Source organism: Drosophila melanogaster, chromosome 3R (genome assembly GCF_000001215.4).
Source record: "Drosophila melanogaster chromosome 3R".
NCBI lineage: Eukaryota > Metazoa > Arthropoda > Insecta > Diptera > Drosophilidae > Drosophila > Drosophila melanogaster.
Genome location: NT_033777.3, coordinates 927254 through 955184, shown reverse-complemented (window position 1 = coordinate 955184; position 27931 = coordinate 927254). Strand labels below are relative to the sequence as shown.

The 27931-nt window shown below is 42.2% G+C and overlaps 1 protein-coding gene across 1 annotated transcript in view, besides 1 other annotated feature; it reads right to left on the bottom strand.

Annotated features, from left to right (window-relative positions):
- Myo81F (Myosin 81F) overlaps nucleotides 1-27931 on the bottom strand; it is a 1965857-nt gene that overhangs the window by 1577748 nt on the left and 360178 nt on the right. Inside the window, exon 5 of the mRNA NM_001316563.1 lies at nucleotides 7615-7759. Coding sequence (NP_001303492.1) covers nucleotides 7615-7759 — 145 coding nt within the window. The remainder of the gene's footprint in view (nucleotides 1-7614; nucleotides 7760-27931) is intronic.
- Nucleotides 2875-4351: a mobile genetic element.

Here is a 27931-nt window from a genome sequence, read left to right as displayed (position 1 = left end):
TAGACATCCACTCTGTTGGCCATCTAGTCTGATCGGACACGCTTCATCATATTAATGATAATGCTGTGTCCCAGCTCCCAAGCCCCGCTGTTCGCCAGCAAAGCCGCGAACAAGCCACTAGGGCTGAACGGGGTACCTGACAGCGTCTTAAGCTGCTCTCTCTCCCCCGTGAACCTGGAGCAGTGCATTAGCACATGTTCTGCTGTTTCTTCACCGTCGACGCAGAACAAGCATTGGGCTGACTGTACGTGACGTAACCGGAGTAGATAGGCCCGGAAGCAGCCATGGTCCGTGAGGAACTGGGTTAGGTGGTAGTCCAAGCATTTGTGTTGGCACTCTGCCCAAACCGTCATCTCTGGAATGAGCTGATAATTCCACTTCCCCCGTCTCGACGTTTGCCATCTGCTCTGCCATTCACCTATTAGAAACTCGTGTGCCTCTTGCCTGGAAGCGCCACTCCGCATTAGGCTGAGAGCCTTGATCTCCAGAGGATGGCAGCACCGATCGTAGAGTTGCATTTGACTTCCAACCCTGCGATTGTTTTTGAGACAGCTGTGATTGCCACATCGTCAGCAAAGCAGTGCAGCTCTAGTCCTACGGGCCTGTTGATGCCCAAGATCCCATCGTACATAATGTTCCATAGGATTGGTCCAAGTACCGATCCTTGGGGAGAACCTGCCGAAACTCGGTATCTTTTTGGGCCATCTTCCGTATCGTACCATAGGACCCGGTCCCAAAAGTAGCTGCCAACGACTATCCTTAGGTACTCCGGGATCCCCGTGCGGTTCATGGCTGCGAGGATTACGGGCCATCTGACGGTGTTAAAAACGTTCCTTACGTCCAGAGTCACTATTGCGCAGTATTCCTTCCTGCCCCCTAACCATCTATCACCAGAAAGAGCGGTCTTGGCGATGTTACTAACGGCCGAAAGAGCGTCCAGTGTGCTCTTTCCTTTCCGGAAGCCATATTGATGGCTTCCCAGGTCGTTGATGCTCTCGGTGATTACCTCTATTCTGGTATACAGGAACCGTTCGAACAGTTTTCCTACTATATCCAGTAGGCATAGGGGGCGGTAGCTGTTTGCAGCATGTGCTGGTCCCTTGCCTTTCGGCAACAGGACTAGCTTTTGGCTTTTCCACCTTGTTGGGAAGATTCCGTCCAGAAGGCATTGCTGGAAGGTGGCCCTGAAGATTTCAGGTCTTCAGGTCTACCCAGCGCCACTGCTTTTATAACAGCTCCAGGAATACCATCTAGTCCAGGGGCTTTGTTGGGCTTGATGTGCTTGGCTGCCTCGACGACTTCAAGTTCTGTGACGCACGGGAAATCTAGGGCAGGGGCTGCCTCTGTTGGCCTCCATAGTTTGGTCTGCTTTGGAAATAGTTCCCCCTACTATGTTAGCCAGGACCCCCGGGTTGGAGGGGGTTGCCGCTCTCCTCCTTAGCTTGTTGTTAACAAGCTTGTAGGCGAGGCCCCAGATATCGCTGTCTACACCATTCTGCAGCTCCTTAAACGACCTTCTGAAAATCTCCAAGAGTTCCGCGTGGTGGATACTGCCTCTGGCTCGTTGCGCCGTTCTCCTAGCCCTGAGGCAATCAGACCGTAGTTGGCTTAGGGAGGCACTCCACCAGTTAACGGGTGGTTTGCGCTGTGCCTCATTTTTTCTTGGCATGATTGCGTCGCAGATTCTTCCCAGCATATTCATGAGGCCTGCCGCCATACTCTCTGCGTCCCCATTTGGGATCGATCTGATAGGCCCATGTTCTGTGTGTTTATTTGTGTTTATTTGGTGAGTTTTATGCTGGACGCTGGAGGTGACTGCTGTTGATGATTTTAGTGCACTTGCAAAGGAAGAATTTGGCATTGTTCGGTGGCTGGCGACGGGATGTTAGTTGTAGTCGGTTCCATTGCTTTGTGAATTGTTGGTGTGATACGATCTCGAGCTGAATCCACTCGTTTGTTTAGGCGAGTTGAGTTCCTTGTAAACAATGCATCCTCGCTGTTGGCTGTGTGTTTTTCGCCACAGTTGCTGCATAACTTAATTGAACTGTCGTTTTTATTCTTAGGACAGTTTACAGTACTGTGGGCATCTCTGCAAACGACGCAGATGGATTTTAGGGTGCAGTACGCTTTGGTGTGTCCATATTCTTGGCAGTTAGTGCACTGCACAGGTTGTCTGCGCTTGTGTGGCTCTTCTACGTTTATCCTTCGGTGCAGTAAATACTGTAGCTTATATATAGGATGTACTTCATTTTTGTTGTTTTTCTGACTCGATGGCTGCAGTTCGACTTTAAAGAGTGGCCGCGGCTCTTTGTTCCTGTTGAGAATGTTGATCACCGTTTTGGCGTTGAAGTTCTTCTTCTTTAGTGCCGCGATAATTTCGGATGAGGTCACCGATGACTCTATTCCTTTAATGACAACCTGCAATCCTTTGCCAGTTTTGAGCTGGTTGGTATAGTACTCTCTCCAGCTTCGTCCAGGTACCTGGTCACTGATCGGTGGCTAGACTCATCCTGGGTCTGCACTTTTGTTTCTTGTACAATAAATTGTCCGTAGTAAGAGGTATAACATGGAACTTGTTTTCTCCGATAATTACTGCTAATTTGTTAACCATCGCACTTGAGGTGTTCTCACGTATATATATTGGTGGCGGCTTTATCTTCTTCAGCTCCTGCACTTCGCAGTCATCCAATAGTGCATACCTATTTGAACTTGAGTCATTGGAGGCGTTGGCACGATTTATTTTTGGCTGATTACCAGCCTGCTTGAGTTGTGGGCTTCGCTTTCGCTTTATTTGGATGAACCAATCCATCCCTGTTTGACAAAGTTTTTTGTTTTGTTTTGGTTCTTGTCCGATTCCGCTTCCTAGAGTCGGTGCAAAGACACTAGAATAACAAGATGCGTAACGCCATACGATTTTTTGGCACACAATTTTTTGGCCGTGGCTCTAGAGGTGGCTCCAGGCTCTCTCGAATTTTTGTTAGAGAGCGAGAGAGCGAAGAGCGCTACAGCGAACCGCTCTTTTCTACGCATACAGTGATAGCAGACAACTTTATGCACACGTATGCTCATGCATTGTAAATTTGACAAAATATGCCCTTCACCGTAGAAGTTCTTAGACTTTAAATCTATATTATTTTTGATCAATTGGCACCATGCGAAAAATTCTTGTTTTGCATTGCCTTAACGTTATTATTATTTGAAAATAGATTAGAAATAGCCAAATCTATGTACATAATATCACAAAAATAAATTTCAAAAATGACTTTATATAAGAATATTTGTCATTAGAGTATTCATCTTGCGGCGTGTGAAAAATTAATGAGGCAATGATTGTTGAGTGCTTGTGTCCGCACTTCGTGCCTCAAGATATGACCAAAACAAAGACACTAGAATAATTCTAGAGTCTTTGATGTGACTTTTGCAATAAACAGTTTTCATATTTTTATTTATTTTACAAATTTTTATTTTCTACTTCGTATTATTTTTATGAAATATTTATTTCTCAATGTAATGTATTCCTTTTGTTATAAGTAGTTATAATAATTTATATTTTACTTCCTTTAATTATTTAGCATACTTATTAAGTCATTTGACTTAATATGATTTATATATGATAATGATCCATTTTTATTATTTCAAATGCACATTAGATTCAGTTGTTTTTCAGTATGTTATTTAAATAACTGACGACTGAAAAATCGAGCAATATATAATAAAAAACAATAGTTAGAAAAATAACTTAATTGGGGAATGTGGAAATGTTTTAATGTTAAACATTAAAATATTTCAAGTCGACTCGAAGGTCATATACGTAAATATAAGACCCCATTACAATTGTAATGGCCTCCCCGTGGTGTTCCCTCGGTACCGACTATTACACATATTACACATAAATAATTATCAACATAAATATAAATATGTAAACGGTAGCTAATTCGAGCGGCGATTTTAACAAACGAATTTAAAAAGCTTTAAAATTAAAAAATTTTAAAATTAAAATTAAAATTTTAAAATTATAATAAGAAGGGCGCGAATTATTAAAAATTATTTTATTTCATCATATTGCTACGAAATTGGCAAAAAACTACCCTAATATGTACAATGTAAATTCATTTCTTTGATCAGAATTGATTTCGGCCCGAAAATCGTCTTCTAGCACAACACGCACACATATACGCGTTCTCGTCTCTTGTTTTTACTCACACAAGCAAGCAAATTCTATTTTTAGATTTCTTATGTTCTCAGCGTGAGCGAGCGGAAAGAGAGCAATTTTGGCCGTCACCAAAAAAGTGGCTGCATAGTGCCAAACCAATGTATGGCCGTTACGCATCTTGTTATTCTAGTGTCTTTGGTCGGTGTGAGTGCTCTTGCTTTCGTTGTTGTGGGTGCAGCGGAATTGTACACCGCTGTCGGCATTAAGCATATAGTTGATGTTGATGCTGTTGCAGTTGTTGTTGCAGTTGTTGTGCTAAAGGTGCAGTTGCAGTATATATCGTGATTGTTGTGCTGGTAGCTAAAGAACTTGACACCGTTTGGAATGGGGAGAGCTTGAGAGAGACAGTGCGTTCGGGTTCATTTCGTGCAGTCATAAGGATTGGTGAGCAAGACCGCGATCGTTTGCATTCTGCAGATGCTAGGTCATTGCCCCGGTGGATGATTTGGCACGCGGGCGTCTGACCCGATGGTTAAGTATGCATTGTTCCGCTGCAAAGAAAGTCGGCGCTCGTCTTGGTCTTTTTGCCGCTGAGCTCGCAATTCGCGTTGGCTCATTGTAGAACGATCGATTTTTTCGTTGTCTATTTGTTTTTTTTTTTTGGTTTTTCTTTATTATTCACAGAAAATTGTTTAGTATAGCAATTTAACATTGCTTTCGATTTATTTATTTATTTTATGTTATTAACTATTTACTTCACTAAAATCCAGTGATTTTATACGGAGCTCGATGAAAACACGTCTGTACACATGAAATGCCACAGGCCACTAAATCGACGACTACAACTGGCTAAATCCCTAGAAGCCCCATTGCAGATGGCTCTTCCTGTAATGCCTAATAAAATCACGGAATTTAAAGATGATATCAAATCCCTTCGCATCAACAAGGCTCCTGCTTCTCCATAAGCTGGCTTCTCGGCAGCCGAGTCGTCTCATCACGACATCCCAATCCACGCGGATCCAGGCTCCTTTGAAGTCCACGAAGATTACGAGCATATTTTGTGCCGGGCTGGCAGCAACAGTGCTCACGATGTGTCTCCAAGCATCCTCAACGCAGCGTCCTTCTCGGAATCCAAATTGCCATCTGCTTCCATCGGGTAGAACGTCCTTCAATCGGTTCACCATGATCCCCTCTAGCACTTCGCAAAAAACTAGCAACAGATAGATACCGCGGTAAAAAGCTGGATCACTCCTGTCCTTATCCGGCCCTTTGAGTAGTGACACTACACGAGGGCGCTTCCACTCATAGGGAAAATATCCACTTCTGGGAGTGATGTGCTCGGCAATGGCACGCCACACCGCCTTGAATATAGTCCCGGTGATGACGTCAAGCGCCGGGAGAGCCTTTGCTCTTCAACCTTGCAACAAAAGCATCTATCTCAGAGGATTCAACCGGTGGTGGATTCTCATCAGGAATGACAGTGGGTGCCGAAAACTCCGAGAGTGGAAAAAAGCTCCGGAGAAAAACACCCGCGCAGTTGTGCGAAGGCAACCGAGCGCCTAAAGTTATCCTCTTTGACCTTCAGAAAGATGTTCTTGTACTGAGGTGTGATGACCCTCAACTCAGAGACAAGTTGCTCAGCATCGTCGCTTGCGCGCGAACGAGCGGTCTGAAGCCGCCGCCTCAGTCTCTTTATTTATTGGCGTTTAGAAGAAAGTTCGGCAGTCCACCAAACTATCTTCCTTGCGGTCTTGGGTAGTCTGCGTCCCAGCACTTGATCGCACACAGAGTGCACGGGCGAGGGCACTGCTGAGACCTATTCATCCAACGGCATGTCGGCGAATTCGTCCGGCGCTCCCACGAGTTTTAACTCACGCCCCTCGTGTACACGGACACCAAAGGCAGGCGCGACGTCCTTGCAGACCCGCTTAGCAATCTGTTTCCCAGATATGCCACCGCCGACCAGGTCTCAACGGGCTTCCAAGCCCGGGGGGGCGGCGGTAGGAGCGAAAGCGGGAGCGGCTCCTTGGACAGCGGCGTTTGGCGGTGGCATCAATCTAGATCCTCTTCCTCCTCCTTCTCCCGATCCTTGTCCGCTTTAGGTACTACGAAAGATCCACCGCACTCAAGCAAGGCTTCTACGCCTGCGTCGTTTGGACTTCTTCGAGGCACTTCTAGCACTCAAGGTACTCGCGCGGCTGTTGCTCTCTATCGGACTCACTCCGATGGTAACAGGCAGAAGGAAGCGTTTCCGTCTATATAAAGTACATATACTCTTGATCAGGTTTAAAAGCCGAGGCGATCTAGCCATGCCTGTCCGTATAAACGTCGTCCTGTCCTCAAAACTTCCACGCGCACACTAAAGTATTTTGCTATTTTTTCATAATTTTATTATTCTAGTAAGTTTATATCAATTTGGGAAAAAACTTGTTGCCACGCCCATTCTAAGGCCCTTAAACCGCACGAAACTGCCACGCCCACGCTTTTGAAAAAGGGCTGGATATTATTTCATAATTTTATTAGTCTTACAGATTTCTATCAATTTTCCAAAAAAGTTTTTGCCACGCCCACTTTAACGAACTTAAGCCGACAAACCGGTCACGCCCACACAATTTTTAAAATTTTTTCTCATTTCTCATTTTTTTGATATCCCAGAAGAATGATTAAGTTTCGAGTTCGCAGCCACACTAGCTGAGTAACGCGTATCTGATAGTCGGGGAACTGGACTATGGCATTCTTTCTTGTTTTCTGTTATTTCCCTATTCCTCGACCCGTCCCTACACAACATATGTACACATTTTGTCTATGCATGTTTCGTTTCTTACGGAAGATGTTCCGTTTCCGAAGAGCGTCGGCTCTGCAGCCGAAGCCATTGGCTCTGCTGGCGTAGCCGATGATTTTCTGATGTTTCTTCGCATCGATGAATTGTGAAACTGCAGGGAAATAAATGTAAAGCCATAAACAGCTTGTTTAGGATTGCATTAGGTGTTGTTTACGCACAAATACCTATTAAACCTTAGTTCTATGCTATTTTTTATAAAAATACATGACGTAAATGTAGCAATTTAGCTTCGATAGGCATATACATTGGTTAAGAAAGCATGAATTGAGAGACTCTAAGCGCGAGTACACAAGTGGCTTATTTGGATTCTACATAGTTGACATGTTAACAATTGATGAATTTATTAACTGCTGCCGGCTGATAGGACCCAATTAAATCATGTTAATCCTTTGTAAAGTGTTTAATTATTTTGTTCGAAAGGCCTTTAGTAGATTACATAATGATCAGTATTCCGACGTATCAACTACATTTCTTTGTGAATTGGTTCTAACAGCTGAATTACGCTTTTGATTTGTACCTATCAAAACGGTCTATTATTAAAATATAGTGTCTAGGGCCAGATATGTAATCCCTGGCGATATTTAAAGATCTATTTATCTGAAAAAAATAGGTCACTTACCAAATGCTTCCAAAATAGTGTTGGCCTCTAAAATCTGCTGCTGTACCCAGGAGGAAACGTTTGAAGTAATTGTGCATAAGTACTGCAGTATAAATTTGGTACTCTCTGTTTTCCCAGCTCCAGATTCACCGGATATAACACATGCCTATAATAAATAAAACATAATGGAAATAATGTTTATTGTATGCTGCAATGAAATATTTTGCAAAACTAGACAAAACCATATAAAAAAATATTTCTTTTAAAACATTCAGTAAATGCTATGGCAAGTGAAATGATTTAAATTATAAATAAATTAGGTATTTACTGTCCGAAAATTTTAAGATTTTGTTCACCTCGGTGAAATTTAATTACTATATGACAAATGGAAAATTATTAATTAATGTAACATATTAATACCAAACCCAGGGAGAATGCTATAGTCGAGTTCCCCGACTATTAGATAAACTTTACTGAGCTAAGGCGTTAGAGTGGGCTTGGCCAAATATTTATGGCAAATCTATAGAAATTTAAAAGACTAATAAAATTATGAAATAATATCCAACAATTTTTCAAAAAGCGTGGGCGTGGCAGTTTTGAGCGGTTTTAGGGCGTTAGAGTGGGCGTGGCAAAAAGTTTTGTGGCAAATCGATAGAAATTTACAATACTAATAAAATTATCATATAATATCCAACAATTTTTTAAAAGCGTCTGTGTGGCAGTTTTGGGCTGTTTGTGGGCTTTAGACTGGACGTGGCAACAACGTTACTCTGCGTCTATACCCTAGAATCCGTATGCCTAATCTCGCCATATAGCTTTTATAGTTGGACAGACGGACATGGCCAGATCCACTCGGCTATAGATTCTGATCAAGATATATATATACTTGATATGGTCGGAAACGCTTTCTTGTGCCTGTTACATACTTTTTAACGAATCCCTTCTACTCTTCGAGTAACGAGTATAATAAAAATGGATAATGTATTTATAGCATACACAACCAGCTCCTTACTACAGATACATGTATGTTATTTTTTAGCTTACAAATGTTTTTGTACAATTGCACATGGAGTAAAAAAGCATTTTCGACCCTATAAAGGAAATATATCAGAATCACCGCATCTATCTGGTCATGTCCTTTTGAGTATACAACAAAGAGTATTTTTAGGGAGAACCCTTTGCGCCCTGCCTTTTATATAGAAGATCAACAAGAAAACCTAATAAATAAAGTTTTCTTACTAGGAGAGAATGATGAACAGATGACATAAAGCCCTGTATACGAAGGAAGTTACCTTCGAACGGTTAGTTGTTGATCTGCGATTCATATAACCGTGCTGACATGGTATTTTTATTGACTTACATAGGTGCTGCAAATGAAGATTGATAACATTTTCAAAATACTTGGGGTAAGCCGACAATTTAGAGATTTTACTGCACGACTCCTTCCATATATGGGGGAACTGTGAAGATTCCAGGAATAGGGTACACAGGTTCAAAAGAAGCTTGCACAAGGCTTCCGCACAGAATCTGAGTACACAGCCAGAGATTCCGTCGGGACCTGGCGAATAGACAGACTTAACACGCTGAAGATTGTAAAGCAGAGAGCTTTCGTTTAGAGTGGGACAAAATATTGGATTCGACATTAATACCACGTAAGAGTATGGCTGTTCGGAATAAGGTAACGTAGAATACGTTGTTTGAAAAACTTGGCAAATATATCGGCTATTGCCTGATCCGATGTTACCATAGTATTTTCCAAAAATTGCGCTTTTTGTTAACGAAATTATAAAACTGTTTCGGATCCTGTGCGAGCTAAACTTACAACGGCTGAAATAGCTCTTGTAACGCTGAGAATTAAGCTCGGTAAAATTTAAGCGAAAGGATAGACCGAGAACCGGTATTTTTAAAATTTGTTCAAAGTCTGGAATTTTTTTAGGTGTGTTGTGTTGGTCCCGTACCTGGTACCGTACTTCCTTCCGTACCCGGTCCCGTACTAGGTCCTGTACTAGGTCCCGTACTATGTCCCGTACTAGGTCCCGTACTAGGTCTCGTACTCGGTCCCGGACTCGGACCCGTGCCTTGTCCCGTAATCGATCCCGTACTAGGTCCTGTACTAGTTCCCGTACTAGGTCCCGTACTAGGTCCCGTACTAGGTCCCGTACTAGGTCTCGTACTCGGTCCCGAACTAGGACTCGTCAAAGGCACTAGAATAACAAGATGCGTAACGCCATACATGGGTTTGGCACTATCCAGCCACATTTTTAGTGACGGCCAAAATTGTTCTCTTTCCGCTCGCTCACGCTGAGAGCGTAAGAAATCTAAAAATAGAATTTGCTTGCTTGTGTGAGTAAAAACAAGAGACGAGAACGCGTATATGTGTGCGTGTTGTGCTAGAAGACGATTTTCGGGCCGAAATCAATTCTGATCGAAGAAACGAATTTACATTGTACATATTGGGATAGTTTTTGCCGATTTCGTAGCAATATGATATTTATAATAAAATAATTTTTAAAAACTTGCGCTCTGACTATTATAATTTTAAAGCTTTTTAAATTCGTTTGTTAAAGTTGCCGCTCGAATTAGCTACCGTTTACACATTTATATTTATGTTTAATTCTAATTTGTCTCTTATCTGACAATTTTTCAAGAGCGAAATATTTTTTTTTGAAACTCTTTTAATGTTAATGTTAAGTCAAATGACTTAATAAATATACTAAATAATTAAAGGAAGTACAATAGAAATTATTATAACTACTGTAATTTCATAAATTTTCCAAAAAGAAGACATTACGTTGAGAAATAAATATTTCATAAAAATAATACGAAGTATAAAATAAAAATTTATAAAATAAATAAAAATATGATAACTGTTTGTTGCAAAAGTCATATCAAAGACACTAAAATTACTCTAGTGTCTTTGCTTTGTTCATATCTTGAGGCACGAAGTGCGAACACAAGCACTCAACAATCATTGCCTAATTCACTTTTCACACGCCGCACGTCCCGTACTAGGTCTCGTACTCGGTCCCGTACTAGGTCTCGTACTAGGTATCGTACTCGGTCCCGGACTCGGACCCGTGCCTTGTCCAGTTCTCGGTACCGTAATCGGTCCCGTACTCGTTCCCGTACTCGGTCCCGTACTCGTTCCTTTACTCGTTCCCGGAACCGGTCCTGCACACGGTCCCGTACTCGGTCCCGGAGTCGGTCGCGTACTCGTTCCTGTACTCGTTCCCGTACTCGGTCCCGTACTCGGTCTCGTACTTGGTCCCGTAAACGGTCCAGTAGTCGGTCCCGTACTCGGTCCCGTACTCCTGTACGGGAACCGTACTGAACCCGTACTCGTTCCCGTAGTCGGTTCTGGTCCCGTACTCGGTCCCATACTTCGTCCCGTACTCGGTCCCGTACTTGGTCCCGTATTCCGTCCCGTTCTCCGTCCCGTGCGGTCCAGTAGTCGGTTCCGTATTCGGTTCCGTACTCGGTCCCGTACCTAGTTCCGTACCGAGTCCCGTACTCAGTACTTCGTCCCGTACTCGGCCCCGTACTTCATCCCGTACTCCGTCCCGTACTCCGTCCCGTGCCCCGTCCCTTACCCGCTGGCATACACGGTCCAATAGTCGGTCTCGTACTTGGTACCGTATTTGGTACCGTACTCCGTCCCGTACTTTGTCCCGTACTCCGTCAAGTACACGGTCCCGTACTCTGTCCCGTACTGGTCCTGTACGGGAACCGTACTGGACCCGTACTCGTTCCCGTAGTCGGTTCTGGTCCCGTACTGGTCCCGTACTCGGTCCCGTACTGGACCCGTACTCGGTCCCGTACTGGTCCCGTACGTGGTCCCGTACTGGTCCCGTACGTGGTTCCGTGCTGGTCCTGTACGTGGTCCCGTACTAGTCCCGTACTTGGTCCCGTACTGGTCCCGTACGTGGTCCCGTACGTGGTCCCGTACTGGTCCCGTACTGGTCCCGTACTGGTCCCGTACTGGTCCCGTAGTCGGTCCCCTTCTCGGTCCCGAAGTCGGTCCCGTACATTTGTTATTTTTTTTTTTATTTTTTTTTTTTATTTGTCTGCATTTTAAAAAGAAAAATAATACATTTATAAAGTTAAATACGGGAAGCAAATATCAAGAACTAATAATATAATATATAAGAAAGGAATGTCTTTTTAGTGTTTTTTACATTTTTGTAAAAAATAATTAATTTAATTAAAATAATTTTTATTATTTAATTGTATTTAAAATTTTTCCACCGAGACACTCGAGTGTCTACGAAACACCCAAGTGTTTAGCGGGAAACCCATGAGTGTTTTGCCACTCATCCCATTTTAGGCACTTCCCTTTTTCTGATTGTTTGCGACGCAGAGTACCGTATTGATTCGGGTGCGCGCACAACCATGTGCTTGTCTGCACATGCAGATTTATACTGTGTGTTTGTAAGTACTCGCGATGTGCGTGGCGGGTAGCACCCGCACAAAAAATTGTTGGGTGTGAGTCGAGTGGCAACAAATGCCACCTTTGCAGTTCTCTGGTGTGAAAGTCACAAAGAATGGCTGTTTGTTATTTGGCGGTAACTGTGAGAACAATGTTGCAATTATTAAATTGCAATTAAATCACAAAGCATATACAGTTTGTCAAGAAACTGTTTACACACTGTGAAATAAGTTGAATTTTTGACTTTAAAGGTAAAAATTAAGGGTTCTTTGCTTAATTAAACGCAATTTTTTATAAAATATAATTAAACAATATTGATTTTACTTATAAATCAAAAAAAAAAAAAATTAAAAATATTAATTATACAAGAAAATAAACAACAAATTCCAAGTTTACACACTCTTGAGACTGTCAAGAAACTCTTTACACATTTTGTTGTGCTCTTTTTCTTAGAACGAACTCGATTTTTCCGTTTTTTTTTTCTTTGCATTGCTGTTTACAACGCTTCTATTGAAATTTTTTGACTTTGCTTGTGAAATTTTGCTGATCAAACGTGCTTAAAGCGAATTATTAAATTTAATAAAATGCCTGAAGGGAGATTAACTTTTAAAGTTACCCAATTAATAAACTATAACCACCAGTTGGGAAAATCTATTCCAGAATTAGTATAAATGTTTTCTGTATCCCGTAAGACCGTCTACAATGAGGGCAGGCTTAGACGTAATAGTGGTGGTGGGCGGAGGGCCAAAATTAACAAGCGTGTAGACCGCTTTATTATGCGAATAGTGATTGCAAACTCCCGAATCTCGGTCAGAGCACTTGATCAGGATATCATGGAAGAATGTCACCTAATCGCACGAAACTGTGCGCCAAGTCATCCTACGCCATAGGTACTCTTCAAGAGTTGTAAGGAAAAAGCCTTTGCTATCAGAGGCTGACGTCATATTTTGTGACTAAACTAAAATTATGCTCTTTTATAACGATGGGCCAAGCAGAGTATGCCGCAAACCGTTGAGTGCGCTAGAAAAACAAAATATCATTCCAACGATAAAAGTTGGAAAAATGTCACGGATGGTTTGGGGCTGTATCTCCAGGCGTGGAGTGGGAAAACTAGCCTTCATTTTTTTCATGTTTTGCTTATTTATCGAATCTTCCCTTTTAATTAAGAGACTAACAATAAGTATTCAAATTTTATTCTAAACTAACTAAATATCATTTTATGAAATGATTCGTGCTGTGTGGCCTAACAAATTTAACGCTGGGCTGGTTGGTCGTTCCGGTGCAGTCGGCTTTGGCTGCATACTCGAATAAGTTTTCTTGCAAGAGAAAAGTTTTATTTGTAAGTCTCTGGAGCTCCAGTAATGATTCTCAGAATCCTAGACTGTGCTCGCTGTACTATGTCGATGTTGCTTCTCGATGCGTTGTCCCATAGGTGCCATAGGTCCATATGGGTTTCAAAACGGAGTTATATAAGAGGACTTTGTACTCCAGTCTCAGGGGAGAGCGAACGTTTATAAGCCAGTGTAGATCCCTTGCTTGTAGTCTGAGGTGCGTCGAATTGGCCTCTATGTGTTTCCGCCAGGTGATCCGCTTGTCTAAATGAATACCTAAGTATGTTACGTTATCGGCTTGTGGGATTCGCGTATGGTTCATTACCAAGGGCGGGCAGCTTTGTTTGTTTAGGGTAAATGTTACCTATTTGCACTCTTCTTCGTTTACTCGTATGCGTCAATTTGCATCCAATGCTCTACACAAGTAGATGGAGTGCTAGTTGCATCGTAGCTTTTACTGGGCATCTGGATCGACTTAGAATTGCAGTGTCATCAGCGAATGTGGATGTCGTTAGCTGGTAGTTTGTTGGGATGTTCGCCGTGTATAGGGTGTATAAAATTGGGCCTAGAACACTTCCTTGAGGCACTCCGGGTTCTATAGTACAATCCCTTGAAGTTCTTGAATTCCATCTAACCGCGAACACTCTTTTATATAGGTAAGACTTTTGAAGCTTATGTATGTTTTGAGGCAGCAGTTTGATTATTTTAAACAAAAGTCCATCCAGCCATACTCTATCGAATGCTCGTGCAACGTCTAAGAATAGAGCTGTGCAGTATTCACGATGTTCAAAGGTAGTGCGAATTTCTGTTGTAACGCGGTTAACCTGTTCAATGGCTACATGTTTTGCCCGAAACCCAAATTGGTACAATGGGAGTGTGTTGTGTGTTTTGAGGTGGGACTGATGCGTAGCAGCAGCACTTTTTCAAATAACTTGGATAGACAAGTAAGTAAGCTATTGGCCTGTATGATGATGGGTGTGTTTTGTCTTTCCCAGGCTTAGGGATCATGATTATAATTGATATTTTCCACTTTTGAGGGAAGTATCCAATTTTAGTAATTGTGTTGAAGAGCAAGCAGATTCGCTTTACTGCACACATTGCGAGCTCGATGATCATTTTTATTAAGTCGTAGCCAGGCGATTTTCCAGTTTTCAGTTGCTCTTTACTGACTTTCGCTAAGTCAGATGCCGTTAAAGGCGGGAAAGTAAATGAGTTAGTGGCTGGATTTGGTTGAAATGCTTTTTAAAGATAATCAGCAAAGACTCTTGCTCTGTCCGTGTCACAGTTTCCGGTAGAGTTACGGAGAGGTACAACCGTTTCTGTTGGTGCCTGTAGGTTCCTGTGGTCTTTCCACAACGAGTTCTTTGTGCCTGTGGGCGTGAGATTCTCGATGTATCTTAGGGGTGCGTCCGCTTCTTCTTTCTTAAGCGCTTTGGTAAGTCTGCGAGAAGCTGCTTTTAATTTACTTTTTGCGCCAGTATGTAGGCACTCCCGGGAAAACGTAGTTAAGTTTTTGTTGCGGATTGATGATTGCGTTGTACAGCTGTTTTCCTTTAGGGTTCGCTATCCGAAGTCCCCAGTACATGTACTTGATATTCCAATCGCCAGCTGCAACAAACCTTTCACCAAACGAGTCAAAAAGTGTTGTTTTTTGTTTTAGAGATTGTGATGCGAGGTGGGCAATAGACAGCCAGAGTGAGAGCACCGTTATGTCATTGGAGGTTTATAGAGGTACATTGTGAGCAGTCTTCTTGCTTAATACGCAATCGTATTAGTATGCCAGTGCCTCCATGGGCCTTGCCATCCGGGTGATTCGTAAAGTAAAATTTATATCCTGGTATTTAGAAGTTGTACTTTTCGGTAAGGTGAGTCTCTGAGAGTAGCATAACGTTAATGTTTCTGTCGGCTAAGAACTCAGAAAGTTCTAGCTTGTGCCGCGAAACGCCATTAGCGTTCCAGGTAGCTATTGTTAAGGGAGTCATTATCCTATTTTGGAAGAAACTAGCATTTGAATAATAATGTTTTGGTTCCTCATAAGCTCTTGCATAGTTTCTTGCATGAAGGTCATGAAGTTTTTCATACTTTGCTGCATCGAAAGCATGATCGCTTCAACGCCTATTGGCTGCTGTTGCATGTTCTGTGTTTTTTTTTTTTTTTATTATTCGACTTACGGTAGGAAAATTAAAATATTCTAAAGATACCACCGTCCGTAGGTGGCATGCACGTTTCATAAGCCCTATTGGAATTATGCCTACGTACTAAAACAAAACCTCCGCGTGTCTTCATTCCTTGCTCGCTCACCAGGACTGCCAATCAAGGTATGACTTCGGTGAGCAGGTTGTGAGGCCAGGTCGCACTCCCTCCCTTCAGTGTAGTCCATGGGGCTCCTCCTTCCACCCTTTAGTCGCCTTTTACGACGAGCCGGGAACGCTGAGGTAGAATTCTTCGCCCGCTGTAACCCAGGACGCCAGTTTGGGCTTAGACATCCACTCTGTTGGCCATCTAGTCTGATCGGACACGCTTCATCATATTAATGATAATGCTGTGTCCCAGCTCCCAAGCCCCGCTGTTCGCCAGCATAGCCGCGAACAAGCCACTAGGGCTGAACGGGGTACCTGACAGCGTCTTAAGCTGCTCTCTCTCCCCCGTGAACCTGGAGCAGTGCATTAGCACATGTTCTGCTGTTTCTTCACCGTCGACGCAGAACAAGCATTGGGCTGACTGTACGTGACGTAACCGGAGTAGATAGGCCCGGAAGCAGCCATGGTCCGTGAGGAACTGGGTTAGGTGGTAGTCCAAGCATTTGTGTTGGCACTCTGCCCAAACCGTCATCTCTGGAATGAGCTAAGTGAGATAAGTCCACCTCCCCCGTCTCGACGTTTGCCATCTGCTCTGCCATTCACCTATTAGAAACTCGCGTGCCTCTTGCCTGGAAGCGCCACTCCGCATTAGGCTGAGAGCCTTGATCTACAGAGGATGGCAGCACCGATCGTAGAGTTGCATTTGTCTTCCAACCCTGCGATTGTTTTTGAGACAGCTGTGATTGCCACATCGTCAGCAAAGCAGTGCAGCTCTACTCCTACGGGCCTGTTGATGCCCAAGATCCCATCGTACATAATGTTCCATAGGATTGGTCCAAGTACCGATCCTTGGGCAGAACCTGCCGAAACTCGGTATCTTTTTGGGCCATCTTCCGTTTCGTACCATAGGACCCTGTCCCAAAAGTAGCTGCCAACGACTATCCTTAGGTACTCCGGGATCCCCGTGCGGTTCATGGCTGCGAGGATTACGGGCCATCTGGCGGTGTTGAAAGCGTTCCTTACGTCCAGAGTCACTATTGCGCAGTATTCCTTCCTGCCCCCTAACAATCTATCACCAGAAAGAGCGGTCTTGGCGATGTTACTACCGCCGAAAGACAGTTTTCCTACTATATCCAGTAGGCATAGGGGGCGGTAGCTGTTTGCAGCATGTGCTGGTCCCTTGCCTTTCGGCAACAGGACTAGCTTTTGGCTTTTCCACCTTGTTGGGAAGATTCCGTCCAGAAGGCATTGCTGGAAGGTGGCCCTGAAGATTTCAGGTCTTCAGGTCTACCCAGCGCCACTGCTTTTATAACAGCTCCAGGAATACCATCTAGTCCAGGGGCTTTGTTGGGCTTGATGTGCTTGGCTGCCTCGACGACTTCAAGTTCTGTGACGCACGGGAAATCTAGGGCAGGGGCTGCCTCTGTTGGCCTCCATAGTTTGGTCTGCTTTGGAAATAGTTCCCCCTACTATGTTAGCCAGGACCCTCGGGTTGGAGGGGGTTGGAGGGGGTTGCCGCTCTCCTCCTTAGCTTGTTGTTAACAAGCTTGTAGGCGAGGCCCCAGATATCGCTGTCTACACCATTCTGCAGCTCCTTAAACGACCTTCTGAAAATCTCCAAGAGTTCCGCGTGGTGGATACTGCCTCTGGCTCGTTGCGCCGTTCTCCTAGCCCTGAGGCAATCAGACCGTAGTTGGCTTAGGGAGGCACTCCACCAGTAAACGGGTGGTTTGCGCTGTGCCTCATTTTTTCTTGGCATGATTGCGTCGCAGATTCTTCCCAGCATATTCATGAGGCCTGCCGCCATACTCTCTGCGTCCCCATTTGGGATTTCCAGGGAATCGATCTGATAGGCCCATGTTCTGTGTGTTTATTTGTTTATTAGTGTTTATTTGGTGAGTTTTATGCTGGACGCTGGAGGTGACTGCTGTTGATGATTTTAGTGCACTTGCAAAGGAAGAATTTGGCATTGTTCGGTGGCTGGCGACGGGATGTTAGTTGTAGTCGGTTCCATTGCTTTGTGAATTGTTGGTGTGATACGATCTCGAGCTGAATCCACTCGTTTGTTTAGGCGAGTTGAGTTCCTTGTAAACAATGCATCCTCGCTGTTGGCTGTGTGTTTTTCGCCACAGTTGCTGCATAACTTAATTGAACTGTCGTTTTTATTCTTAGGACAGTTTACAGTACTGTGGGCATCTCTGCAAACGACGCAGATGGATTTTAGGGTGCAGTACGCTTTGGTGTGTCCATATTCTTGGCAGTTAGTGCACTGCACAGGTTGTCTGCGCTTGTGTGGCTCTTCTACGTTTATCCTTCGGTGCAGTAAATACTGTAGCTTATATATAGGATGTACTTCATTTTTGTTGTTTTTCTGACTCGATGGCTGCAGTTCGACTTTAAAGAGTGGCCGCGGCTCTTTGTTCCTGTTGAGAATGTTGATCACCGTTTTGGCGTTGAAGTTCTTCTTCTTTAGTGCCGCGATAATTTCGGATGAGGTCACCGATGACTCTATTCCTTTAATGACAACCTGCAATCCTTTGCCAGTTTTGAGCTGGTTGGTATAGTACTCTCTCCAGCTTCGTCCAGGTACCTGGTCACTGATCGGTGGCTAGACTCATCCTGGGTCTGCACTTTTGTTTCTTGTACAATAAATTGTCCGTAGTAAGAGGTATAACATGGAACTTGTTTTCTCCGATAATTACTGCTAATTTGTTAACCATCGCACTTGAGGTGTTCTCACGTATATATAGTGGCGGCTTTATCTTCTTCTGCTCCTGCACTTCGCAGTCATCCAATAGTGCATACCTATTTGAACTTGAGTCATTGGAGGCGTTGGCACGATTTATTTTTGGCTGATTACCAGCCTGTTTGAGTTGTGGGCTTCGCTTTCGCTTTATTTGGATGTACCAATCCATCCCTGTTTGACAAAGTTTTTTGTTTTGTTTTGGTTCTTGTCCGATTCCGCTTTCTAGAGTCGGTGTGAGTGCTCTTGCTTTCGTTGTTGTGGGTGCAGCGGAATTGTACACCGCTGTCGGCATTAAGCATATAGTTGATGTTGATGCTGTTGCAGTTGTTGTTGCAGTTGTTGTGCTAAAGGTGCAGTTGCAGTATATATCGTGATTGTTGTGCTGGTAGCTAAAGAACTTGACACCGTTTGGAATGGGGAGAGCTTGAGAGAGACGCTCTCAGTGCGTTCGGGTTCATTTCGTGCAGTCATAAGGATTGGTGAGCAAGACCGCGATCGTTTGCATTCTGCAGGTGCTAGGTCTGGAAATTTTAAAAACAAATTTGAAGGCCAGTGCAGAAAAATTTGGTCTAGTTAGCAACAACAAGCCAAATTTTAAATTTTATCTGGGCAATGATCCGAATCAAAAAGATACAATGTACGCACCTGGCTCCTTTATAACTGTGGTAAAGTGATCGATACGCCCTCTCAGAGTCCTGATCTGAACCCCATTGAAAATTCGTGGGCTTACTTAAAGAAAAAGGTGGCAAAAAGGGCCATAAAAGACGACAACACCTTATGACTGCGAAAGATCCCGCTTGAATATGACCTACAAAAACTTCTCCATTCCATGAAAAAAAGTCTCCAACTTGTAGCCAAAGCCAATGGGGGACATACTACAATACATACTACAGCTTTTAATAAAATAATCTAAAAATTGTAATTTTTTTTGTGATTTTCTTCAAAATCTTCAAAATTACACAGTCTCAAAAGTGTGTAAACTTGGAATTTGTTGTTTATTTTCTTGTATATTTAATATTTTTAATTTGTTTTTTGATTTTTAAGTAAAATAAATATTGTTTAATTATATTGAATCAAAAAATTGCGTTTAATGAATCAAAGAACCCTTAATTTTTACCTTTAAAGTCAAAAATTTAACTTATTTCACAATGTGTAAACAGTTTCTTGACAAGCTGAATGTCTAAAATATCGTTTGTGGCATGAAAGGTTGGGGCATATAAGTATTGGCAAATTTCTAGAAATAAAGCGTAACCAAATGTTTGATGATATTAGTCTACTAAATAAAAAATATAAATCGAAACGACAATATATATATATTTACGAATTCAGACCGAAAGTTTAATAAAAACAAGAACACAGTTGTGGTTTTTTATGTTAATACATAATTAAACGTTTTTATTTTTTCCAATAAAGGAAGAACTAGAGCCTTTGGATTATCACTAGGCTGGATAATGGACTTCGAAGTTGAAGTGGGCTAGCAGGGTTATCGCGATTGATAACGTACTCAGAACTGAACTATTGTATGGGGACATGTTTTATATAGGCAGATTGGGATAGCTTAAGAGCGAAGATAAAGAGAATAAAGTTATCAACGTCTATTCTCCCGAAAAGAGAGGTGTCTATTCTCCCGTTAAGAGAGAAGCACCCGAAATATAGGAGTAATTGAACAATCCTAAAACGATTGTGTGGGCGGAAGTTTTTGTTATTTCAGTTGGCTCGCCAAATGATCGAATGTTTAGGGGACGTGGACGTTGGCTCGCCACAGAGTCTAGACTTTGGACTTCGTAAATGACAGCTAAGCTTAATCAAAGGGCTCTCGATCTTTGATTACATTTTGTACTTAGACATTAATGTGTGTGTGTGATTGTTTACAATAGTGTGTGTGGTTAGGGTGTTGTGGGTGTAGAAAGGATATCACTTTTTACTTTTCACTGAATTTAGGAATCGGATGGAAAGAAAAACGCTGTCGGTAAATCCAAATATTACAGCCGCTGGATTGGGTCGCGGTCCGTTTGTGATTGGTGGTTGCTGTTGTTGCTAAGGGTCCCAGTGGTTCACACGACTTGACTTTACTTTTTCCCGGTGTGATGAATTCTAACTTTGACTCTAAAAGGAGGGAGAGCGAGATGACGAAGAGAGCTCTTGCCACTCACACTGCCGTTTGGCTTTACTATCGGGACTCAAGCCTTTAGCTTGAATTTAGATTGAAATTTCTAGTTTAAAATGACTAACTTGCATTAACTCAAAATTAAAAACGTTCTACCAAACAAAGTGTGCGCCCCGTGACAGCTCAACGACGACTGACTCTTCGTTTATTCAGCAGGTGTGTATATACTCTTTACATTCGCAACTCTTATCATTAGTTCTTACATTTTAATATTGCAATGGGGACTACTATACTTATATACACTTACTACTACAGCTCCGCCATCCTGATAATTAGGATCTCCTGGTCCTCGCCGCTCTACTTCTTGTAATCATTACATTTGTTTAATTTTCGTTACTTATTTCAGAATTTGTTACATTTGGTTTGGTTTTCTTTTTTACATTTACTTTAGACTTTTGTTTTTCTTCATAATTTTTCTTATCTGCATTTTTATTATTTGATACCGAATTCTTTTCTAGATGCCATGGTTTAATATTATGAGCCGCCCATATTCCATCGTAAGGTATTTGCATCAACTGAAAACCTTCCACATCTTTGAAACAATACCAATAAATATCTAGTACTTTGGCGATTTCATATGGGCCTTTATATTTGGATATTAATTTCCTAGGCGCTCCAACTGTTGAATCAAAATTCTTGACCACAACGTAGTCTCTTAATTTGTATTTATTTGCTTCTAGTCGTTTAGCGTTCTGTTCTTATTCCTGCGAAACTTCTGCTTTTTTAATTTTCTCTAAATTAATTTCTTTTTTATTAGCCTTGACTACAATACATTTTCTTTTAAACAATCTAGCATTTTTCCTTTTTGATTCACTCCAAACAGGATTATACTTGGGAGCTCATTTATGCTTCTGTGCTTTGTATTATTCATTGCATACTCTACTTCTTCCAAAACTTTGTGCCACTGTACGTTTTTTTCTACATCTACGAGCTTACTAATTATAGGTCCTAGGTCTCTATTTATTCGCCCAACTTATCCATTTGCTTGTGGTGAGCCTGGGCCAAACTCAAACTTTTTGTCTTTCTTTGTCAAATCATAGAGTGGCTTTGCTATTGTTGAAAAATTCGGAAAACTGAATTTTCCACCAAGAGCTGTAGAGGCGACTGAAGCAGTGGGTGAGAAAAATCTTGATGAATAATCGATAGGGTGGTCAGCTGTGACACACTAAAGTGAGGTCTTACTAGATGTAGCAAGAAGTAGCTAGAATATACCAGACTGGATGCAACCCTTATTAGCTGCACCCGATAAGTTTGGTATAATTCGGTTATCGGAGAAAAGTGTTGTTCAGCTGATCGTGGTTTCCGCCGTTGGCCCACGCCTCGACTAATGTTTCCGGTTTGCCTTCTTTTCAATCTGAACAGTCAACGCGTCAAGTTGCGAAAGTGCGTCGAAAAATTTTAACTTGCGGTCATACGGAATTTTGTTTTGTCGCGCGAAATATTGAAAATACGGCGTTCCTTCGCCTATAGTGGTGCGCGAAATAATTCCGGCTTGTGTTTCCCGGCGATATACAGCCGAAGAGATCGGCGTTCGTCACGGACATCTCGCGGCCGCCTGGCCGCCAAATCCTAGCTTCGACTGGGTCAGATTGCAGGTTAGTGAGTTGCGAAATATTGGTGAACCGTAGTTTGATACAGGAATATAATCGTAGCCGAAATTGAAGCCCGGAGGGTTTTCGCTGGACAACTTATACTTTCGCATCACTGCCCGGGTCCCACCATTCTTCGGAGCCGCTACCGGCGGACGGAAGGAGAGACGGCAACTGCGCCAGGCGAGTAGCGGAGCGCCTTTCCAGCAGGCCGGAGCGAAGGACCAGCCGCAGCAGCAGGACAGCGACCGCCCTAAGCCGGGGCCATCAGGAAGGATCATTAAACAAAGAAAATGCAGAGCTTAGAATGAGGTTAGGGTGAATAGAAAATTTTCTTGTGCTTGGTTGGCAGTCCAGAATGCCCGAAATTGAATTAAAACAAAGTTAACGCGAGCCAAATTTCGAATTATACAAAAAAAAAAAAAAAAATGCTGAAAGCCAGACCTAGCCTTACAAGATAGGATTACTTCAACCTGATCGCCATCTTGGACATTGAGTGGCCGAAATTAAAATTTTTCCTATGTAGTTAAGTTTAACGTTAAGCTATAAGAATATGTACTCGAATAGGACACTCGGTCATACGATTTAATAGTTTTCTTGGATTTAAAAAAAAAAAAAACGAGAAAAAAAATGAATTCTTATTAGTGAGTAAAATTTTTATATAGTGAGTGATTTAACCTAAGCTAATTAATTGTTTTAGAAGAGTTCTCTTTCGGAAAGTGCTCATTTAAATTTTCGAGTAGGGAATTACAAAAGTTTGATCGCAGTCGTGTATTCTAAAATTATGCCTCCTTCTAGTGTTTGTGGAAAAAAAAGCCACTTTTTCGTTTCAGCTCATCTGCGCCGGGAGATCGATCTTTCGCCGAGGAGTGAAAAGTTGAGTGAGTCTCATTGATAAAACTTTATTTTATTGGAAATATTCGGTAGTAAACCGATTGCATTTTGATAGAGGTCATCTTATGTTGTATACACACTGCAAATAAAAAGTAATAATAATGGAGTGGCGAGAGCAGCCATTTGAAATATAATGAGAAAAGACAAAAAAAATGGGAAAAGATCTAACCGAATTTACTCGCGGCTCTCTCTCAAACAGAATTAAAATTTTTTTAGTTAAAGATTCGTTATAATAAAAACTCAAAAAAAAAAAAATAAATAAATAAATGGAATTAATAATTCGCAGAAAGAGATTATAGAGAGAACGAAAATTATTAAAGATTTAAATGAAAGCTTTGTTCCTTCCTAAAAGAAAAAAACATATATTTAGCCACTAGTATCTTTAACTTTTAATTGTAATGATCTCGAACATCGAATCAAACCTACATTTTCTGATCTCGCAACTGAGAGAAAAACTTTGCTTTGAATTCCTTTGAATTACACTAGTCCGTATTTTTTTTATATTTACTTGGTTCCTTTAGTATGTACTTATTTTTAGATATAAATATTGTTATTAATTATTAAGCACTGATTGATTTTGAAAATATGAATTTCTAAAAACCTAAATGCTGACTCGGCTGATGTTTCTCCTGACGTAGGGCACTAAAGGGGCCGCTAGAGCTATGCTCTTAAGGAAAGTGGTCTAAGGTAGGGTAGGGCAATGCGCGAACACGATTCCACCTGTGTTTCGCAGGCAAAAAATTCTCAAACTTTCCTCCCATTCTAGAACTGTCCGCTTCCGAAAGTATTAATTGGCTTCCTCCGATTTTTGTATTCTAGCTCCTTCATTTTGTTGTTGTTGCAAGCACGCTCAATTTCTTAATCTTATTAATTGTTGTCTGTAATGAAAAGAGATCTGTACAAGCAAGACCACCACACCCATTGCCATGAGCTAGAGCCGGCCTCTAAAGCGTGCACCCGCAAGTACAGGTACTCCAGTCGTCCATCCGTAATTTGTTACACGTTACAGAGCAGACGCACCCGCAACATTTCAAAGGTGCATGAATAACATTCTTCGGCCACTGCTCTATAAGCATTGTTTAGTTAACCTGAATGACATAATTGTTTTTTCCTCATCGCTTGATGAACATCTAAATTCATTACAATTGGTTTTTAATAAATTGTCCGAAGCAAATTTAAAAATGCAATTAAACAAATGCGAATTCCTAAAAAAAAGAAGCCAGTTTTCTTGGTCATATTGTAACTCCGAATGGAATTAAACCAAACCTCTTAAAGTAAAATCTATAGTTTCATACCCAATTCCAAATAAAGTAAAAGAGATCAGAGCATTCCTCGGACTAACCGGTTATTACCGCAAATTTATCCCGAATTACGCTGACATAGCAAAACCTCTGACACTAAGACATTGTGATAAGGAATTAAAATATACACAACAAATAAAAATTTTTAGATGCATTTGAGAAACTAAAAGCCTTGATAATAAGCGAACCAATTTTACAACACCCCGATTTTGAAAAACCACAGATGCTAGTAACGTAGCTTTGGTGCCGTCAAAACGGTCATCCAATATCTTTCAATATGCAGAACACTAAATGAACACGAATTAAATAAAGTGGGCATTAAGGACAAACAGAACGCAGTTGCTGATGCATTATCAGAAATCAAAATTGAAGAGAATCATTATAGCAAAGTCACCTAACATGGAAAGCAAACGAAAATGTAGAACAAATAGACTCCGTTCATTATAAATTCACAAATTGAATTACTATTTCGAATACTATATAACACAGTTTAAGAAAAAGAAAACGTTTAATAAAGTCCAAATTCCATAGGAAACTGGCGTACAATGATGATGTTACTTCTATTGTTTCGGACGGCCCACGCTCAACAAATTCAAATAAACAACATTGACACCAATCACGGCTATCTCCTTCTTTCAAGTAAACCAATTCAATTACCATCACCACTTAAACTTTGCCTAAAAATTAATTTAACTGAAATTAACATTTTAACTACTTATTTTGGCAATAAAATACAAAACAACACAGACACACCCCGCATGAAATATCTGTATAAATAAATTACTTTAAGAATTAAAAGGAATAACTATTCACCAAAAAATAGACATAAATACGCATAAGCGTAAACGTAATAGGTTCATCTCTTAAATTCCTATTTGGTACACTTGATGAGAATGATCGAGTGCATTTTCAAGAAAAATTAGATTCAATCGCTGAAAATTCAATACAACTTCATGAAATAAACGATGTTATACAGTTCATGAACGACGGACTAATACGACTAAAAAATATGAGAATAATCGTAATAGTATCGACACTCTTGTATACGAACTTATGCAGTTCATTGAATACATAGAGGACTTAGAGATGGGCATGCAACTTTCACGCTTAGGACTTCTCAGCCCAAAACTACTTGCTTACGACAAATTAAATAACGTTAACAGCCAAAACATACTACTGATTAAAACATCAACTTGGATGAATTTCAAAGACAACGAACTACTAATCATATCACACATACCCATTAACCAAACACAATTAAAATTATCCCTTATCCTGATCAGAACGGATACAAGTTGGATTACTCGGACCATGAGTCTTACTTCGAGAATAAAAATTAAGTTTTTAATCAAAAATATAATGAAATAAATATTGATTGCGTCTCAAACATAATTAAACGTAAAAATCCAATTTGCAATTTCATTCAATTTCCACAAAAGAAAGTTATACGCACCACTGTATATAGTTAATTAATAATAAGATAAAGATGATAAAACACAATGACGTTGTGAAACTTATATCAAAAAATAATACCATATTTGATATTGTCATAACGCTTATTGTCTTTGTTCTTATACGGATTATCTAAATATGTAACCATTTAGATGTACTGTGTTAGTTTGTTGTTATCTTGATCTGCGCGAGAGCGCTTCTTGCTCATGCTTATGTGCACACATATGGAAAAAGAATTCTTATGTACTACGCCTGCCTAGTGGCTGGGTTTTGGTTACGGCTTGAGCGGATGCGCAATATCAAGAAATGTTTGTTTATTTAACGAGGAATCAATACGGCGGACCAACGCGGTCGGTCTTTTGTATAAGTGAATTATGAGGAAGGCATAATTACGTTACTTCCCTTCCCTTAAAGAGAACCCTATGCATAGGCTGATGCGGTTGGGTACAATAACAGTAACGCATTTCGTTCAATTTCTATTGGTTAAGGCTGTTCTTAATTTGTTTTCGGTTGTTTTCTTATTTTCGTATATAAAATTATAAATGGGTTACATAATGTTATATAATGCTACATAAATGTATAATATGTAACCCATTTATAATTTTATATACGAAAATACTTATCCTCTGAGGGAGTGAGGTCTCTGTTTCCGAGGTCTAGTCTCGTTTTCCGAGATGTCCTCGTAGACTGCGCCGAGGGGTTGGTCCAGAGGCTGAGGCTTCGCCCGTGCGACCTGACGATAATCGTCCTGCGCAGGTGTCGGTGTCCACTCGTAGGAGGGGGTGGTTGAGACACGTCGACTTGGAAAGAGCCGAACCTTGTATCGAGTGGCTCCTCGTCCTCTCGTATAGCCCCTCGCACCAAGAGGGGCTGAGCGTGGGGGAGCAGTCACCGTTAGCCTCGGTGATTAGTTGCGGTGGTGATGCGGGGGCCACTCGGGACTTTCGACGTATTCTGCTGGTCGTCGGCGGGAGCCGCGCTGATTTTAAATTTTGTGATTAGTGGTGGCGGCGCGGGCCGCTCATCGTTTTGGCGGCTCATGGGGCTGTGTGAATGGGCCATGGTTAGCGGTTCGGTGGTCACTGGCGATTGCCCTTTTCCCCCAGCGGGGATGGGGCTGAGCGCGCCCAGCATCAAGAGGCCACCAAACACCTTGGCATTCTTGACCAGGATTCAATTAAATGGTCCTTGTCTGTGATGGTTACGTCTGCGCTTTGGGTCTTCTTCTTCATGGTCTTCTGCCAGTAGTATATGCTAGTAATGCGACGGCGGCGGCTCCTGGTATCCTGTAGGCTGAGTATGGTCAATCGTATCTTGCAGCCAATTTATCGGCGAATCCTTTAGCCACGTTGGAAAGGGTGTTAGAACTGAAGAGCCCAGTGCTAGTCTCCATTCTCGTCTCTGGAGCTGGAAGGTTGCCGAAAGCAAACCGAAAGGCATCACCTTGCAGTGTAATAATCCCCGACCAGGGACGATGAACGCTGTGTATTCACGGCTGGCCGCGGATAGTGGTATCTGCCAGTATCCGTTCTTTAGATCCAACGTCGAGGAGTGTCGTAGTCTTTCGAGGATGTCATAGATCTTGGGTAAAGGCTACGGATCGGGGATTGAGATTAGCTGCCTGTAGTCAATGCACACCCTGACGTCACCGTTCTTTTTAGCGGCGATGACGATTGGCGCGCTGTGTGGGCTCCTGGACGGCTCGATCCTTCCATCGCGGGGTATCTCGTCAATTTGGCGATCCATGACGGCCCCCATGCCGTTATTTCTCTGGTGGTATCTGTGCTTGAGGGGCCTATCACCCCTCCCGCTGGAGGAAAGGCCCAATCTACGGTTCTGGGTATCTCTCGGGAGGGTCGCTGGGTCGTGGCTCCTCCTCCGAGGACGGCGTCCGCAGTCCAGCAAGAGGGGCTGCGTGTGTTCATCTCGTCGGCGTGTGTGGTTCGGGCAGAGGTGCCTTCTTGATTGGGGCGCGTAGGTGTGGTCGCGTCCTTCCTATGGTGCGGCTGTGTTCGCGGAGCGGCTAGTAATGGTGACGCCGGCTGCATCCTGGGTGCCGAGTTAGGACTGTGCTATGAATGCGCCTGTGCAGCGGCTTCTCCTCTGCGGAGCTCTGGATGCGCCGGTGCGGC